The sequence below is a fragment of the Macrotis lagotis genome, chromosome 1, assembly GCF_037893015.1.
Source record: "Macrotis lagotis isolate mMagLag1 chromosome 1, bilby.v1.9.chrom.fasta, whole genome shotgun sequence".
Classification (NCBI taxonomy): domain Eukaryota; kingdom Metazoa; phylum Chordata; class Mammalia; order Peramelemorphia; family Peramelidae; genus Macrotis; species Macrotis lagotis.
The window spans coordinates 217,013,181-217,030,073 of record NC_133658.1 but is presented as its reverse complement, the minus strand read 5'-3'; the positions used below and the strand labels follow the sequence as shown (position 1 = coordinate 217,030,073).

At 36.5% G+C, this 16,893-nt stretch overlaps 1 protein-coding gene across 3 annotated transcripts in view; it reads left to right on the top strand.

Annotated features, from left to right (window-relative positions):
* The first annotated feature begins 937 nt into the window (after positions 1–937).
* MBOAT2 (membrane bound glycerophospholipid O-acyltransferase 2) overlaps positions 938–16,893 on the top strand; it is a 167,825-nt gene continuing 151,869 nt past the window's right edge. The window contains exon 1 of one of the 3 annotated variants that reach the window (XM_074209624.1): positions 938–1,017. Coding sequence is in view for 1 of the 3 variants with exons in the window: in XM_074209622.1 (XP_074065723.1) it covers positions 1,624–1,701 (78 nt within the window). In the remaining 2 variants the exon portion in view is untranslated. Of the gene's footprint in view, positions 1,018–1,609; positions 1,702–12,172; positions 14,175–16,893 lie in introns of those variants that run through there. The other 2 variants (XM_074209622.1, XM_074209623.1) reach the window with 2 other exon arrangements.

Sequence of the window (16,893 nt, the reverse complement as noted above, 5' to 3'; positions counted from 1 at the left end):
GTAGCATCTGCAGAGAATTTTTATGATAGGGAAGGGCTGTTGCTTTAAACTAAAGCTTTAAGTTGTGAACAGTGGAATATAGATTGAAAACATACACACATACATATAATTCATTGTTCACATTGTGTAAATTTGTAGACTTTTTAAAGTCTCCTTTTCGAAGTACTCTTATCTTGTTAAAACAAGGAAACGTGCAAACATCATTTTTAAGCCTTTAGTATTCTTAAAAGCCATGACAATTTATTGTCTTAACTTTTTACATGGAACTAGTTCATAAACAAAGATGAATAGCTTAGAGAAGTTGAAAGCTTTGGACAGAGCCAAGTTCAACAGAGGTTTGCAATGATGGGGGGGTAGGAGGGGGAAGACACAGAGATAAGAGACAGATATACAGAGACAAAGAGATGGGGGGGAGAGAGAGAGAGAGAGAGAGAGAGAGAGAGAGAGAGAGAGAGAGAGAGAGAGAGAGAGAGACTTTCTCACACAGTTGGGTATTTAATTCAACTCTGTTGGCTCCATAAAGATTAAGATTTAATCTACCAAGGGCGGTTTCCCGGGGCACACAGAGTGTGGGTTAGTTCTAAAATTCAATCTCTCAACATATGAACCACCAGGTGGGGGTTGGGTGACTGAGAGAAAGCATTTAGAAGCAACAGTTGTTGGTTTTCGACTCCAGGCTCTTGACACCTGGAGGAAGAGGAGAGGGCAGTTTGGTGGTCGAGGTTGGGAGTAGCGTCCCCTCCTCCCTAGCTTCCTTCCTTGCCCGATCCGCTGGACCCCCTGCCCAGGATTTAGAGTCGGAAGGACTCTCGCCATCCTAGCCTGCCTCACATCTCCCTTTGTGTGCCTGCCACCCTATTACCCTTTGTTATCCATAGCCCCTCCCAGCAAAGAGGGGGAGTGTGGGGGGCCAGACTAGAAGGAGGAATGGCTTTGCTTGAGGTTTTTAGTGGGGCGAAGGGCAAAAGCGCCCAGGGACGTCTTCCCCACCCCACGACTCTGCCACCCCGTTTCAAGGTCTGCTTTCCCAGGGGGAGAGGGAGGGCGACACGGGGGGAATGGGGGTGAGTGGGAGGGGTGAGTGAATTCATCCCCACACCCAGACGCTCCCCCCCCTCATTGTCAGCGTCCTCTGATTGGCTGAGGGGGTCTGCACGTTGCGCTGGGATTGGGCAGCGGGGCTGTCCGGAGCATGAATGTAGCAGCTGGGGAGGGGGCGCTGGCAGGCTTCGGGAGGGTTTTTCCGGGGGTTGTGGGCAGGGGAAGAGGTCCACAGAGCCGGACAGCCGGAGCCGGGCCGGGCCGGGCCGGGTCCGAGCGGAGGCTGTGTGGATGCCCGGGGGGGTGGGGTCTGGGGCGGGGCGGAGTCCGGGAGCTGCGGCGGCCGGCGGAGGAGGGCCGTGCCTGGCCGCCGCCCCCTCCTCCTCTTTTCTCCCCCCTCCTCCCGCGAGCTGCGAAAGGGGCCAGAGAGGCGGCCACGGCGGCGGCTCCATCCCCATCTTCCTCCTCCTCCTCCTCCTCCTCCTCCGCCGCCTCCTCCGCCTCGGCAGAGGGCTCACCCCGGGAGCGAGCAGCGAGGGGGCAGACGGGCGGGCGGGCGGGCCGGGAGAGGAGGCTTCGGCCATGGCTACTAGCACCAGTACCACCGGCTCCACCCTGCTGCAGCCCCTCAGCAACGCCGTGCAGCTGCCCATAGACCAGGTATCCCCTTGGGGGGCTCCCCGCTCCCCTCCCCTGGTCCCGCCCCCGCCCCGCCCCGCCCAGCCCAGGTGCCGGGGAAGAGACCCGAGTCGGGACGCGGGGCGGGGCGGTGGGCTTTCTCCTTCCCCAGCTCCTAGCCCAGGAATCGGGGTGGGGGGAGATCAGGGCAACCTTCCCCCCACTATCTCGCGTGCATCTCCAGCGGAGCAGGGGAGAGGGCGATGACCCTTCTGTGGTGCAATCACAGCGACCCCCTCGGAGCCCCCGCCTCCAGCCGAGCCCCCACCCCGCCTTGGCTCGCGGGCAGGGGCCGGGGATGGCCCAGAGTGCCTGCTCCCAGCGTGTTGTGGCGGCGACTTATAAGATGGGGGATCTCGGTGGTGGGGGGGAGAGAAATGCTGATGGTGATGATGATGATGATGGTGGTGGAAATGTGCTTTCCTTCCTCTGTGGGGTCCTGGCGGGGTGCGCGCACTCCGACTGCTTTGCCTGGAGCTGTTTCCTAGCAAGGATGTGTCCGGGTCTGTGGGGGTGCTGCAGTTGGGGGTGGGGGGCTCGCGCGCACCTGCCTCACTCGTCCAGCCGCGCGCGGAGCTGAGCCTCCGGGCCATCCCCTCACCCCCACCCCCGACCCCCGAGCGGGTGCACCTGGCCTCGGGTGCACTGTAGCTTCAGGTAGAAGCTGTCAAGTGGAGGGCTGGAGCCGCCGACGGACGCGTGTGTGGGTGTGCTTGCCTCTTATCCTTGAGCCTTGTTACACTTTTTAAAAATCCTGTTTTCACGTCCGACCGGGAGGTGCTAACAGACAGCAGTTCTGAATACTTTGGGATAGGGACAAGTAAGGCAGAAAAGTGGAAACCTGGTTTTACAGAGGAAAAATGCGTTTGGTTTTTACATCTAAACGGAAAAAACCTACAGAGGTACACTTAGGTGTACACTTGCTTGGATAGAGTTTACACGTATCTCTGATTTTACCTTATGTGGAGAAGAAATGTGGAGGGACAGTTTCAGGAAAACCACTAATTTTATTCAGAAAAAGTTTTATTTGTGAGGGGAGACTTTGCTAGTTGTTGCTGATTGCCAGTAGGTTTGAGAATTATTCCGATTTCAAGTCCAAAGGTAACTAATTTTTAATTCTAGCTTAATGTTAGTACAAATGTGCCTTGATCTGGTAAAGCACAAGATCTTCTTCTATAAATATTAAAGGTTGCTCACAAATTGCAAATTTCACTCATAGTAAGGTGTTAAGAGGTGATCCCTCCGTCTGAAACTGCTTAGGAGACTTGATCTCCTAGACCTAGAGAATATACCAGTGGGTTTGGCTAGGCATTAACGAATACTGAGCCCAGATAGGAGGGCAAAAAGCTATAGCCTTTTGAAATCTTCAGAGCATTTGTTTGTTTCATTACTTCAAACTAAAAAGTTTTATTTTAAGTTTGTTGGTTTTCAAGTTTCAACTCAACTTCAAATAGTTTTAACTTAAAGTGATGGAGGAAATGCTTAGAAACACACCTTAAAGTTTTTGATTAGCAAAAAAAAAAAGAATTTTAAATAAGGTACTAACCCTCCCCCCCAACCTTTTGTAGAACTTCATGCTTAAAATAGCATTCTTATAAATTGAAATATGTTTCCTAATATTAATCCTGTATGTGGTGCTGGAAAATATTATTCCATGCTGTGTTGACCCAGGTGGTAAAAATTGATTTTATAGGTACTCAGAATTCAGTCCAGTGAAAATTACTTGGTCTTTTAAAAGAGATTCTAATTTATGTTCTAGTTTTCAAATGGTGGGACATCCTTGACATTACTAAGTTGCTAGATGTATCAACCAGTAACATGATGTGTATTGTCATGTAATGTGTGTCAAGAATTGCCATCCTATCCACCAACTGATGATTATTTTCTTGATCACAACTACACTCTCCATGATCACCTGTTGTAATATTTTCCCCTGCTATCTAATCAAATATTTGTGAATGACTTTTAAACCTTACAATAGTGATCTTTATTTTCTATAATAGACTCTTTTGAACCGTCTTGTAGAAATAAGTAGGAGAAACAAGAGAAAAACTAGGCTTTTAAAAAAAATCAAATTTTTGATCCATCTGTAGGTAATTTTTTTTAGGTTTTTTTTTTTTTTTGCAAGGCAACCGGGGTTAAGTGGCTTGCTCAAGGCCACACAGCTAGGTAATTATTAAGTGTCTGAAACGGGATTTGAACCCAGGTACTCCTGAATCCAGGGCCGGTGCTTTATCCACTACGACACTGTAGGTGATTTTTAAACCCTGTGAGATTTGCCTTTCTCCTGTAATGTTTCTTTGACTTGATTGTTTAGAATCTTTTGTCTTTGTTATGGATTTATTTAATTATAAATTTAGATTATGGAAGAATTTAATTTTTCCAGTTAGATATTGAGGGAAAATATAGAGCAACCATTCAGTAAGGTCTTTTTTATACTGGATATAGAAAATTGTTTCTTTTGAAAAGTAAACTAACTTGAATTTAGCTAATTACTTAACCTAAACTTTAGAAGTGGGTTTCAAAAAATTTATTCAGCTTCACTTTTGATGTCAATGTGGTAAAAATGTTGAAAACAATATTAATCATTATTTGAAGGTCAACCACCCATACATACACATAAGTATATGTGTGTGTATATATATATATATATACATATACATATATACACATGCTGTTTACTTAAAAAGGAGCCTTTGACAAGGAAAATAAGAATTTATTGTCACAGTGAAAACAGTGAGTTGGTTACAACTGGTGTGGTGTGAATCAGTTTAGGATAAACTGGGAAATGAAATGTGTTAAAATATTACCTTTTAGCATGTGTTAATTTTGTGTCGATTTTACTATACAAACAGAAAATTATAAAATTCATTGAAGGGACAAAAAAGCAAAAGTACTTCAGTGAAGAAAAATAATTTTCATGTATTAATGAAAAATATAGAATATATAAATTGAAATTTAAGTAATATGAGAAAATAAGGAAGATTACAGAATGTTTAAAAAACATAAAAAGTTGAAAGAAAATATTTGATTTAAGATTAAAGATGATGAAGCTGACCAATCATACTGGATTGATTATCAATATGAGTTATTCCTGTGTAATTCCATCCACCAATTGTCATCCCAGACAAGCCCTGTTTCAATATTTCCTTAAATGCACTAGACAGACCAGTTTATTTCATCAATTTATTCTTACCAAACAGGAGAGGCAATTTGGGGATATAGGGTAGTGGCTAGGCCTTGGCCTCAGAAACCCACCTCTCTGGGCCAATCACATAAGTGATCTAGGCAACTTCATAAGACTGTAATTTGCTGAGATGGTGTTGACCTGAATTGGGGCGGGCACTTTGTACATCAGGGAGTTCCCTCTATCAAAGAAATCCCAGTCCTGGCCCTATCTCGACTCTCAGGAGTAAAATCTTACTTAGGTGAATCATTTACCCTGCCATATCTGGGAGAAAAGCAACTGCCATCTTTCTTTAGTGGCCTTAAAGTTTAAATAAAAACAAACGTGCAGATGAAGTATATGAGGCTTAAAATATGGAAAGGATTCGGCCTATTTTTCAAAGTGCTTTTAACTACCAAATTTTTAGAGGGTGATATGTTGTTGTATAATTGTCTGAAGAATTTCTGAGGTGGTAATATTTCCTTGCTTTTGTTTTTCAGCCGTTTTCTTTAAGTACCATTAGTATTAGTGCTATTAGAAGTAATTATCTCTGTAGTCTGATGTTTAGCATGACATGTTTGGCAAAAAAGCCAGTGAGGAATGTTTCAAGTTAGATTATGGGGTCATATTTTGGTGAAGATCATGCCAACCCCTTGTTTTTTGTGAGTTTGAGTAGGTATGGCTTGACAAAGGAAGATAATATTTGAAGAGAAGGAAACCACTTCACTTTTTAATTTTACATTTATTCCCTCTTCATTTTGTAACTTTTTTCATCTTTTTTTATCACTTTTATTTTAAATAAGGTTTTTTTTAGGTTTTTTTTGCAAGGCAAATGGGGTTAAATGTTTGCCCAAGGCCACACAGCTAGGTAATTATTAAGAGTCTGAGGCCGGGTTTGAACTCAGGTACTCCTGACTTCAGGGCTGGGGCTCTATCCACTGGCACCACCTAGCCGCCCCTTATTTTAAATAAACTACTCTTCCTCTCAGTTACATTTGCATCCTGGCTATAGATTGCATCTTCTCTACTTTTCTGAGTTTGTAATTTATTTTTTAAAAGATATTCTTCTATCTATATTCATTTAATCATTTCTTTCTGCAGATCAATAGCATTTTCCAATTTAAGTCCTTTGGAATTGTCATGAGTCTGATTTGAATAAAGTAACTAAATCTTTCATAGTTGATCCGTGTTGTACTATTGTTGATATTGTGTGCAATGTTCTAGTTCTAATCACTTCACTTTGCATCAGTTCATCTAAGTCTTTTTAGGTTCCTTCATCTCTTCTAAAAACATAATGGTATTTTATCACAATCTTATACCACAACTTGTTCAACCATTCCTCAATTAATAGGCATCCCATCAATTTCTAATTCTTTCCCACCACAAATAGAGCTGCTATAAATATTTTGCACTTAGGAATCCTTTTTTTTTCTTTTCTTTGATTTCTTAGTGATTCTAACCTAGTAATGGGTCAAAGAGTTTGAACAGTTTTATAGTGCTTTAGGCATAATTCCACACTGTTTTCAGAATGGCTGGACTAGATCACAACTCTACCTATAATAGTACATTAGTGTACCTGTTTTTCCATAATTACTGCAATATTTATTTTCCTTTTATGAACTGTTAATCAATTTGGTAGGGGTGATGTGGTACTTTAGAATTGATTTAATTTGCCTTTTTCTAATTATTCATGACTTAGAATATTTTTATGTGACAATACTTTTGGTTTCTTCTTCTGAAAACTGCCTTTTCATATCTTTTGTCCATTTATCAATTGTGGAATGGGTCTTCTTTATACAAATTTGACTCAGTTCACTTTATATTTAGAAATTAGACCTTTATCAAAGAAACTTAAAGTAAAAATTACCCCCCCCATTTTCCTGCTTTCTTCTAATTTTGACCACATTGGTTTTATTTGTACAATAACTTTTAAATCAGAACTTTCAAATCAAAATTATCAATTTTACTTTCCATGATTCCTTTTATCTTTTATTTGGTTATGAACTCTTCCTCTATGCATATATCTGATAGGTAGTTGTTTCTGTGCTACATTGATTTGCTTATGATATGAGCCTTTATGTTTAAATTACATATTTTGTTTTGAGTTTATCTTGGTATATGATCTGAGATGTTGGTCCATGCCCAGTTTCTGCCAGGCTGCTTTCCACAATTTTTTTCCACAAAAGCCTGACTCTTTGGGTTTATCAACATTAGATTACTATGGTAATACTATGTATTGTGTGACTACTGATCATTTCTTATTGAGTACCAGATTTCTTTGATGATTACCACTTTGTAATTGGGTAGCTAGGTGATACAGTGAATAGAGCACTGACCTTGGAGTCAGGAGGACTGGAGTTCCAATCCAAACCCAGACCCTTGACTAGCTGTGTAACCTTGGGCAAGTCATTTAACTCCAATTGCCTCGCATCCAGTACCACCTCTTGTTTTCCTGATTCATATCTGGCTACTGGACCCACATGACTCTGGAGGAGAAATTGAGACTGGTGACTTAGCATAGCACCCTCTCACTCAAATCCATTTCATGAGCCTTTCATGGAATCGTTCCTCTGATGTTATGATCTTCAAGAATGAAGGGCAAATATCATCAATATTTGACAGCTGATACTTCTAGACTACTTTTCTTCACTTTTTTCCCCATTGATTCCCTTAATATTCTTGATCTTTTGTTCCTCCAGATAAATTTTGTTAATTATTTTTTCTAGCTCTTATAAAATAACTCTTTGTTAATTTGGTATGGCATTCAATAAGTAAATTAATTTAGGTAATATTACCATTTTTATTATATTGACTTGATCTATCCATGTGTAATTATTAATTCTAATGCTGTTTAGAGCTATCTATATTTGCATGAAAAGTGTTTTGTATTTGTATTCATATATGTGTCCCATGTGTCTTGGCAGATGGATTCTTAAGTATTTTATATTCTCTGCTATTATTTTATGGAATTTCTCTTTCTATGTCTCCCTGCTGAGTTGTAATCTATTGTTATGTGGTACATATTAGTTGATGTTTAACCAAATATATGACCTTAGGTGAGTCACTTCACCTATGCTAGACCTTGGCTGTAATATTTGAAGGTACTGGATAAATTGGTGTCTCATCTCTTCTGGTTTTTGTGTTCTCTTACTATGAACATAAAAATTTACATTCTAAAAGGTTATATAAAATTCAAAGCCTGAAAGTTTGGGGGGATACTTAGAAGTAGTATCTGTTCATTTATGGCTCATATGAGATGATTTCTGTGGTCTCTTCTGATGCTAATATTGTGTCTTTTGGGGGGGGTGACAGAGGAGTAATAATGGAAGGTATAGTAGTTTTGAATCAAAAGCTGGATTTCCATTTATATTCTTGATTTCTGGCAATTATAGCACTCTCCAATAGATGGTTTAAGCTGAAATTTCAATATTTTTTAGTTAGAAATACTTACTTTTCTTTTCCTAAAAGTGGACAATCATTAGATAATAGGGACTTTGCTAGAATGATGGAAATTTAATTTTCTAGTCCTGGAGTGATGAAGTTATGTACTGGTAGACATACAGTAAAAATCTATTAGAGTGAAGAAAGATGACAATTTTGTGCTTCCTATTTTCAAGAGAATTTTGGTAAATTGTGAAGTTAGGAGATATAGTGAATGGGGAAATATCTCTGCTAACTCTTTCAGTGGTCTATGATTTGAGGTTGAGATTTACTGGATTCCGATTCTCCATTTGGAGACAATAGAAATATATTGTATCAAGAAATAGTTAACCAATTTATCACATTAGCAGTATGATACAAAAAGTAACTGTAATAGACAAATATAAAAACATGATGAAGGAAAAATAAGCATATCTTCTTTGTTTTTATTCCTTTATCTTATGTTTTATTTCAAGTAGTTATCCTTATTTTTGTTCTATTCTTACTCTGTTAAAATTATTTATAATAAAAAAATCAATTTTCCAGAATTATTCTTGGAAAGTTTATTTTTGGAACATATGCCACTTCCTTTTTTTTTTAGGTTTTTTTTTTCAAGGCAAACAGGTTAAGTGGCTCACCCAAGGACACACCTCTAGGTAATCATTAAGTGTCTGAGACGGGATTTGAACCCAGGTACTCCTGACTTGAAGGCCGGTGACTACACCACCTAGCCTCCCCAGAACATAAGCCACTCTCAGAAGACACAGATTTGTACAACCTTTTATTGGGGATTTATTTTTTTAAAACACTATACAATTTTCTAGGGGCTCTCTTCTTGTCTACATAAGTCTAATTGTTTTTATGTACATAATACTACTTTTTTAGTGAGATTCAGTTTTAATAATTATTAAAGATTTCTATTTTTATTATTAAAGATTAGAGATTTCTTAAGTTGATTGTTAAGGCAGTGTGATATAGTAGGAAAATCATTGAATTTGGAGACCTTTACTCTTGTCCCAGCTTTGCACTAACTAAATTTGTGAACTTAGGTGAATTTTATTTTTCTGAAATTGTTTGTTTTTATCAGGATTTAAATGAGTAAGTTGTACTAGATTCATATTTAAGTAAGATGGTTTTCTGGAATTAAATTTTATCATTTGTAAAATGAGTGGGTTAGATTAAATTATCTTTAAGATCCCTTCCTTTTGTTAATTTCTAAAATTCTGTGATTTCTAAATCAGCGGAGGAGACTATATTTCTGAGCAGTTTTTGACAAGGCATGGAGCAAATGTATGGTTTTCCACCTTATGCAGTTAGCCAGAGAACCCCATATCCTCAAGATATTACATAGTCTGTCAGATTTTAAAATATTTACCTTATTCATAATCAAGAAATAGTTTCTTTTAATTTTTCTGCTAAATTCTCTTCTTGCTAATAATTCTTCTTTCATCTTCCATCTAAGATAGAGATTTAGGGAAACTGAATCCAAAAGTTGACTGTATTTTAGCTAGGGTTAGAATGCAATTTAAAAGAATTCATTTATTTACTTTAATTCCCAAATATGCAGGATGGGGACAGTGCAATGAAGGAATATAGAAAGATATTTATTTTATTTTTTAAAATTCTGTTAAGTTTCTAATTATAGGCTGAACCTAATATTTTTATGAAAATTTTTCTTTATCGTTGACAAGGTTGAAGACATGAGTAGGATGGATTTACTGTTACAGAAAATGGGCTTCAAATTATGATTCTATTACTCAATGCAAGACTCTAGTAGTAACTAGAGTGACCTCAACTTTAAAATGAGGGGTTGGGAGGGCAGCTAGGTAGCACCCTGGAGCCAGGAGGACCTGAAATCAAATTCAGCTTTAGACATTTAATTGCTTAGCTATGTGACCTTGGGCAAGTCTCTTAACCCCATTGCCTTAAAATATATATTTTTTTAATGCTGGGATTGGACTAGATGAACTCTGAGTTACCTTCTAGCTTTAAATCTTGAATCCTCAATGTGCTTAGAAATTTTTCAGATGGCCCAGAATTGGAAGAGTTTGCTAATATGATTGATAACATTGGGGATTCAGAAATGCTCTCTGCATGATTGAAGATGAAGTGATACTAACTTAAGTAATTCTTTAGGGTCAACTGTAAAATTTTGCATTTAGGTTTAAAAAATAAACTTCATAAATTTTGTGTGCTGGTGGGGCTGTCAGTGGGAAATGAAGAGGGAAGAAAAGGACAGGAGGGGAATCTAATAGCAATTCACTTAACAAAGAACAAGGACTTTTTAATTCAATACAAGATAAATGTAAAGTCATTTATTTTGATATGACTACTACAAAAGATACTTAGATTGTGAGAGACCATATTACAATCCACTCTTTATATGATAGAGAGTTAGTCTGGTAGGGAGGCAATCATGTTTTAAGGTCCCATCTGATACACATTTACTCTGTGACTCTTGGTAAATCACTCAATCCTTCAGTTCAGTTAAGCCTATCATTAACAGTTGCCCACATTAAAAATGAGTTTTTTACAAAAAATTACCTATACTAATGAAATAACAGGTCTAGATTTATCAATCATTGGATTGGAGATGTTGAGAAGGACCCTGCAGATGTCCACACAAGATCTCCTCACTTTGGTGTATTTGAAAGATGAGAGGATTGAGGTTGAGGGACAGCTTTGTGAGTTAGGAGTGTGGTTATTGGTATGCAGAAAGATGGTGTCAGATAGTTAGGGATTGTTGTAGTGGTCATTGTCTGTGTTGGATAGAAGTGGTTGTTGAATATAATTCTCTTTTTCTATGTAAGAACTCCACATAAATTGACCAAAAGAAGTTTCAATTTAAAGATTTTTTTTTGCATTCTGTAGGAGTTTGTACATGACAAGGGTCACAGTTTTGGAAATAGGTTTGAAAGTTAACACCCTTTAAAAATGGAAGGTTGGAATTTCACACTGCTAATGTTACATTCTGTCTGCAGATCTAACAACACAGCTGTGCATCGGTTTACATAGAATGAAAAAAGCCTTGATAAAGTATCATTTTAAAAATTTGATCTAACTAGTAATAGAGTATTCCCTAGAAAGATTTGTTATAGCTTCATTTAATGCCTTTATAACTAAGACAAAATACTATATCTTTTTACAACTCTTTGAACTCTTTTTTAATATTTCCTATTGTACCACACATAATGTCAGACCTACTCCATCCCTGGAACTATTAACTTAGTTGTTAAAATTGACGGTATACCATGATAGAAGTGATAGTGGATTTTTGGTGAGAAAATGAAAAGGGAGGAAGCAAAAGTAAGGAGTAGAGTATAGCCAATAGGATTAAATATTTCATGCTAGATTTCTTTTTTCTCTCTCTCTTTTATTTCTTTTTTCTGAAATTTTGAGTTCCAAATTCTTTCCTTCTTTCCATCCCATCCCCCACCCATCAAGAAAGCAAGCAATGGGATACCCATTATACAAGTGAAGGCAAAAGAAAACATATTTCTAGGTGTTGCAAAGAAAAATATAAAACAAGAAAAAGAGTGAAAAAATGTGCTTTTATCAAGCCTCTCTCTGGAGATAGATAACATTTTTCATCTTGAATATTTTGGAATTGTCATGAATCAGAATACTTAAGTCTCACAGTTATTCCTTGTTACAATATTGCTATTGTTGTGTACAATGCTTTCATGGTTCTGCTCACTTTTCATCAGTTCATATAAGTCTTCCTAGATGTTTCTGAACTTATCCCTCTTGTCATTTCTTTATAGTACATTACTAGTTCATTACAATTCTATAACAACTTTTTCAACCTTTCTGCAATTGATATTCCTCTAAATTTTCAGTTCTTTGCTTCTGTAAAAATTATATAAATATATAATATAAAAATTATAAATTATATAAATTATAAATATTTTTTATAAATATGGATCCTTTATCTTTTTTCCTTTGATATCTAGGATACAGAGCTAGTGGTATTATTGCTTTGTCAAAGGATATGCACCATTTTATAGCCCTTTGGGAATAATTTAGAAGACTTTCTGTTTATAGAGCACTATGGGAGATGTTAAAGTTTAGTAAAAGAGAGCCCCTCCTCCTATGTCACTTATATTCTAAGAAAGAGATGAGATCAAAACACAGAAAACCATGTTGAATCATATTGGGTGATAAAGTGCTTTAAAGAGATACAAAACAAAGTACTATGTTAAGTCTAGGGTGGAATTCTTTTAATAATGAGGTGGGAGGAAGATTGGGGAAAGCTTCAAGAAGTGCTGGTATTTAAGTTTAATTTTAAAGGATGGCTAGGAATTAAACAGTTGAGAAGAGGAAGGGATTCCTTTTCAGTGATTTCTATTCGAGGACTGAACTAAGCCAGAGAGGTAGAAAAGTGCAACTTATGTTCAGGAAAGATAGTTTAAAGGGGCAACTAGGTGATGAAGTAGATAAAGCACTGGCCCAGGAGTCAGGAGGACCTGAGTTCAAATGTGAACCCAGACACTTAATACTTGCTTAGCTATGAGACCTTGGGTAAATCACTTAACCCCATATCCTTGCAAGAAACCAAAAAAAAAAAAGAGAGAGAGAAAGAGAGAGAGGAAAAAAAAAGGAAAGATAGTTTATAGAATAGAGTAAATGAAGGGCAATAAAATAAGACACATATCATCCCAGAAATACTTTCTCTGAACCAAAGACTGTAAAATGCTGGTGGAAATTTAGAAGTTTAGAAAACATTGACCAGAAAAGTTGATGCCATATTGAATGTAGTGTCCTAAAAAAAAAAACAAGTTAAAGAATTAGAATTTTCTTTTGTGAGCAGTAAGGATCATTTGAAGATTTTTGAGTTAAGAAAATTAGGAATAGTGAGAGGGAACACATAAGAGAAATATTGCAGAGGTGATGTAGACAATGCTAAGTTCTATAAAAGTGAGGGAGAAAGGAAGAGTCAGAGAAGCACATTGTTTTAAATATGACAGAGAATAGTATAATATTGCCATTGACAAACACAGTGAAGTAGCAAAAGAAAATCTCAGGGAAAATGATCAATTATTATTTGTTATATCTTGATATGTCAGTGCTATCTTTGGTAGTTTATGTATCATTGAACTAGGATTAATGTTATAAAAATTATACAGTATGTGTCAAGTTGTTACCAATAATTTTTCTGTCATCAGTAGACACTAGTTGTGCTCTCAGCTTTTTTTCCCTTGGAAAGTATTATGTATTGAACTCTGGAATGAAGGGAAGGAAAAGTATTGGGAAAAATTATATTAAATTTTATATTTAAACAAAATTGAATAATAGAATGAATATTGTTACCTTAGATTTACATACCATATTCAGGAGGTTCATTTCTAAAATAATAGTTACTTTTTGGATAAGAAATATAAATATTTGTAACAATTCTTAACAATAAACAAAATAAACAAGAGTTAGCAATAAAATATTTAAAAAGACAATTGATATTCGTAGGAAAGTTTCTGTCTGGCAGATATTGTATCACAGGAATAATTTATAAAATAATTTTGTCAGAATTATGACACCAGGTGTGAAACTTAAATGTATAAAAAATGTTTTAAAGAACTAGAATGTTGAAAACATTTGTGGAAATGTTTCACTTTGGATTGAGTAGACTGGAACAATTATAAGGTATTTCTTTTTAGATTATCATTTTCTGTCTATGTTCTTTGTCAATGAAAGAAGGAAATCTCCTTAAAATGCTGAAATTATTAATATAATTCTTTCCTCTTTGTTTTTTTATATTAGATCAAGTGAATCTGTGTCCTTTGAAATTTTACCTCATTTGCAACAAGGGTAAAAAAAAAACCAAAAAGTAAAATTGCATTGTATTTTGCCCAGGCAACTGACATGGGGGTAGGTAAGTGGATTAAAGTCTCCATGTTTATATTATGAACATTATGTAATAAAGCTAACTATAAAATAAAAATTCAATATATAATATCACAAATCTATATTATTCAACTTTACTACAATATACTCAATTACTATTCTTTAACTTTTTTCTTGACCAAACTTTTATTTTTTCTTTTTCCCCTTTTCTTCCATTGGTGGAGGAAAGGGGAATTAAGACCCTTGTAACAAATTTCCATAGTAAATAAGAACAAATTCCTATACCATGTCCAAAGGAATATATGAAATGGATGCAGGATTTAGACATAAAAAACAATATTATAAGCAAACTAGAATATCAAGGAGTAGTTTACCTGTCAGATCTATGGAAAGGGAAGCAGTTTATGACCAAGGAAGAGATGGAGAATATCACTAAAAACAAATTAGATGCTTTTGATTACATTAAATTAAAAGCTTTTGCACAGACAAAACCACTGTAACCAAGATAAAAAGAAATGTAGTAAATTGGGAAACAATTTTTACAGCTAGTATTTCTGACAAAGGACTCATTTCTAAAATACACAGAGAACTGAGTCAAATTTTCAAAAAAACAAGCCATTCCCCAATTGACAAATGGTCAAAGGATATGCAAAGGCAATTTACAGATGAGGAAATCAAAGGGATCCATAGTCATATGAAAAATTGCTCTAAATCATTACTTATTAGAGAAATGCAAATTAAAGCTTCTCTGAGGTATCACTTCAACTCTCAGACTAACCAATATGACCAGAAAGGACGATGATCAATGTTGGAAGAGATGTGGGAAATCTGGGACATTAATATATTGTTGGTGGAGCTGTGAATTCATCTAACATTTCTGGAGAATCTGGAATTATGCCCAAAGGGCAATAAAAATGTGCATACCCTTTGATCCAGCAATACCACTACTGGGTCTATACCCTGAAGAGATGATGAAAAAGGGTAAAAAACATCACTTGTACAAAAATATTCATAGCAGCCCTGTTTGTGGTGGCAAAAGAATTGAAAATTAAGTGAATGTCCTTCAATTGGGGGAATGGCTTAACAAACTGTGGTTATATGCATGTGATGAACACTATTGTGTTGTTAGAAACCAGGAGGGATTTGCATGAACTGATGCTGAGTGAGATGAGCAGAACCAGAAACACACTGTACACCCTAACAGTAACATGGGGGTGATGATCAATCTTAATGGACTTGCTCATTCCATCAGTGCAACAGTCAGGCACAATATTGGGATATCTGTGATGAAGAATACCATCTATATCAAGAGAAAGAATTTTGGAGTTTTAGCAAAGAATATTATCTTTAATTTAAAAAAATCTTATTGTGTAATTTTGCTATCTCTTATACTTTATTTTTCTTCCTTAAGGATATGATTTCTCTCTTGTTGCATTCAACTTAGATCAATGTATACCATGGAAACAATGTAAAGACCAACAGACTGCCTTCTGTGGGGGGTGGGAAGCAAGATTATGGGAAAAATTGTAAAACTCAAAAATAAATGAAATCTTTCTTAAAAAAAGAATATATGTATCAGTCTATATCATATCTCTATCAGGAGGGAGGAAATATTCTCTGTCATCTACCTTTTATAATTGTGGTTGATTATGCATTGATCAGTTTTAAATTCTTAAATCTTTCAAAGTTGTATGTATTTACATTATTAGTGGTATACTATACATTTATCTTCTTGTTTTGTTTTTTTTCACTGCATCAGGTGGTTATATGAGTTGATAGAAAATGGATATGAATGATGTGGAGGTATAATTAGTTTTTAAGATATATATACATATATACATATGTATATATATACATATATATATATATATATATATATATATATATATATATATATATGCCTGAAGAGTTAAGGATTTCTCCGAAGTTGTAAACTTGGGTATCTGGAAGGATGGCAATGCCCCTAGTAGAATAGCATTGTTCGAAAGAAGTGTAGGTTTGATGGAAAAGTTAAATGAGCTCTTTTTTAGATATGGTGAGTTCGAGATTTCTATGGGATGCCATTTCTATGAGAAGTTCATCAGGCAGTTGATAATAGAGGACTGGAGCTTGAAAAGAAACGAGGGCTGAATATGGATGATTATTTAGCTAATAGGAGCAATTGGGATTACCATGAGAAGGAAGTCCTAGGACAAAGCCCAGGGCATCAATATATTGGGTACAGGACATGGATGATGATTCAGTGAAGAAGATGGAAAATATGAAATTCTACATTGGGGGACTTGGAAAATTTATTAGGCTGAATTATTTTACTTTTCTGATCCTCATTTTCTCTTACTATAAAATAGGGACAATACTACTTGCACTACTTATGTCTGTCTCTTTAGGTTGTTAAAAACAAAGACCTTTGTTTACTACAAAGCTACATATTATCTAATCCAGCAGCTTTCACAATTTTTGTTTTAGTTTTTTTTTTTTTTTGCAAGGCAAACGGGGTTAAGTGGCTTGCCCAAGGCCACACAGCTAGGTAATTATTAAGTGTCTGAGACCGGATTTGAACCCAGGTACTCCTGACTCCAGGGCCGGTGCTTTATCCACTATGCCACCTAGCCACCCTAGCTTTCACACTTTTTGGCTACACCCCTTTACACTTTTAAAAATTAATGAAGACACATAAGATCTTTCATATATGTGTATTATATTTATATATAAAATATATACATTTTTAATATTCCTATAAAATAATT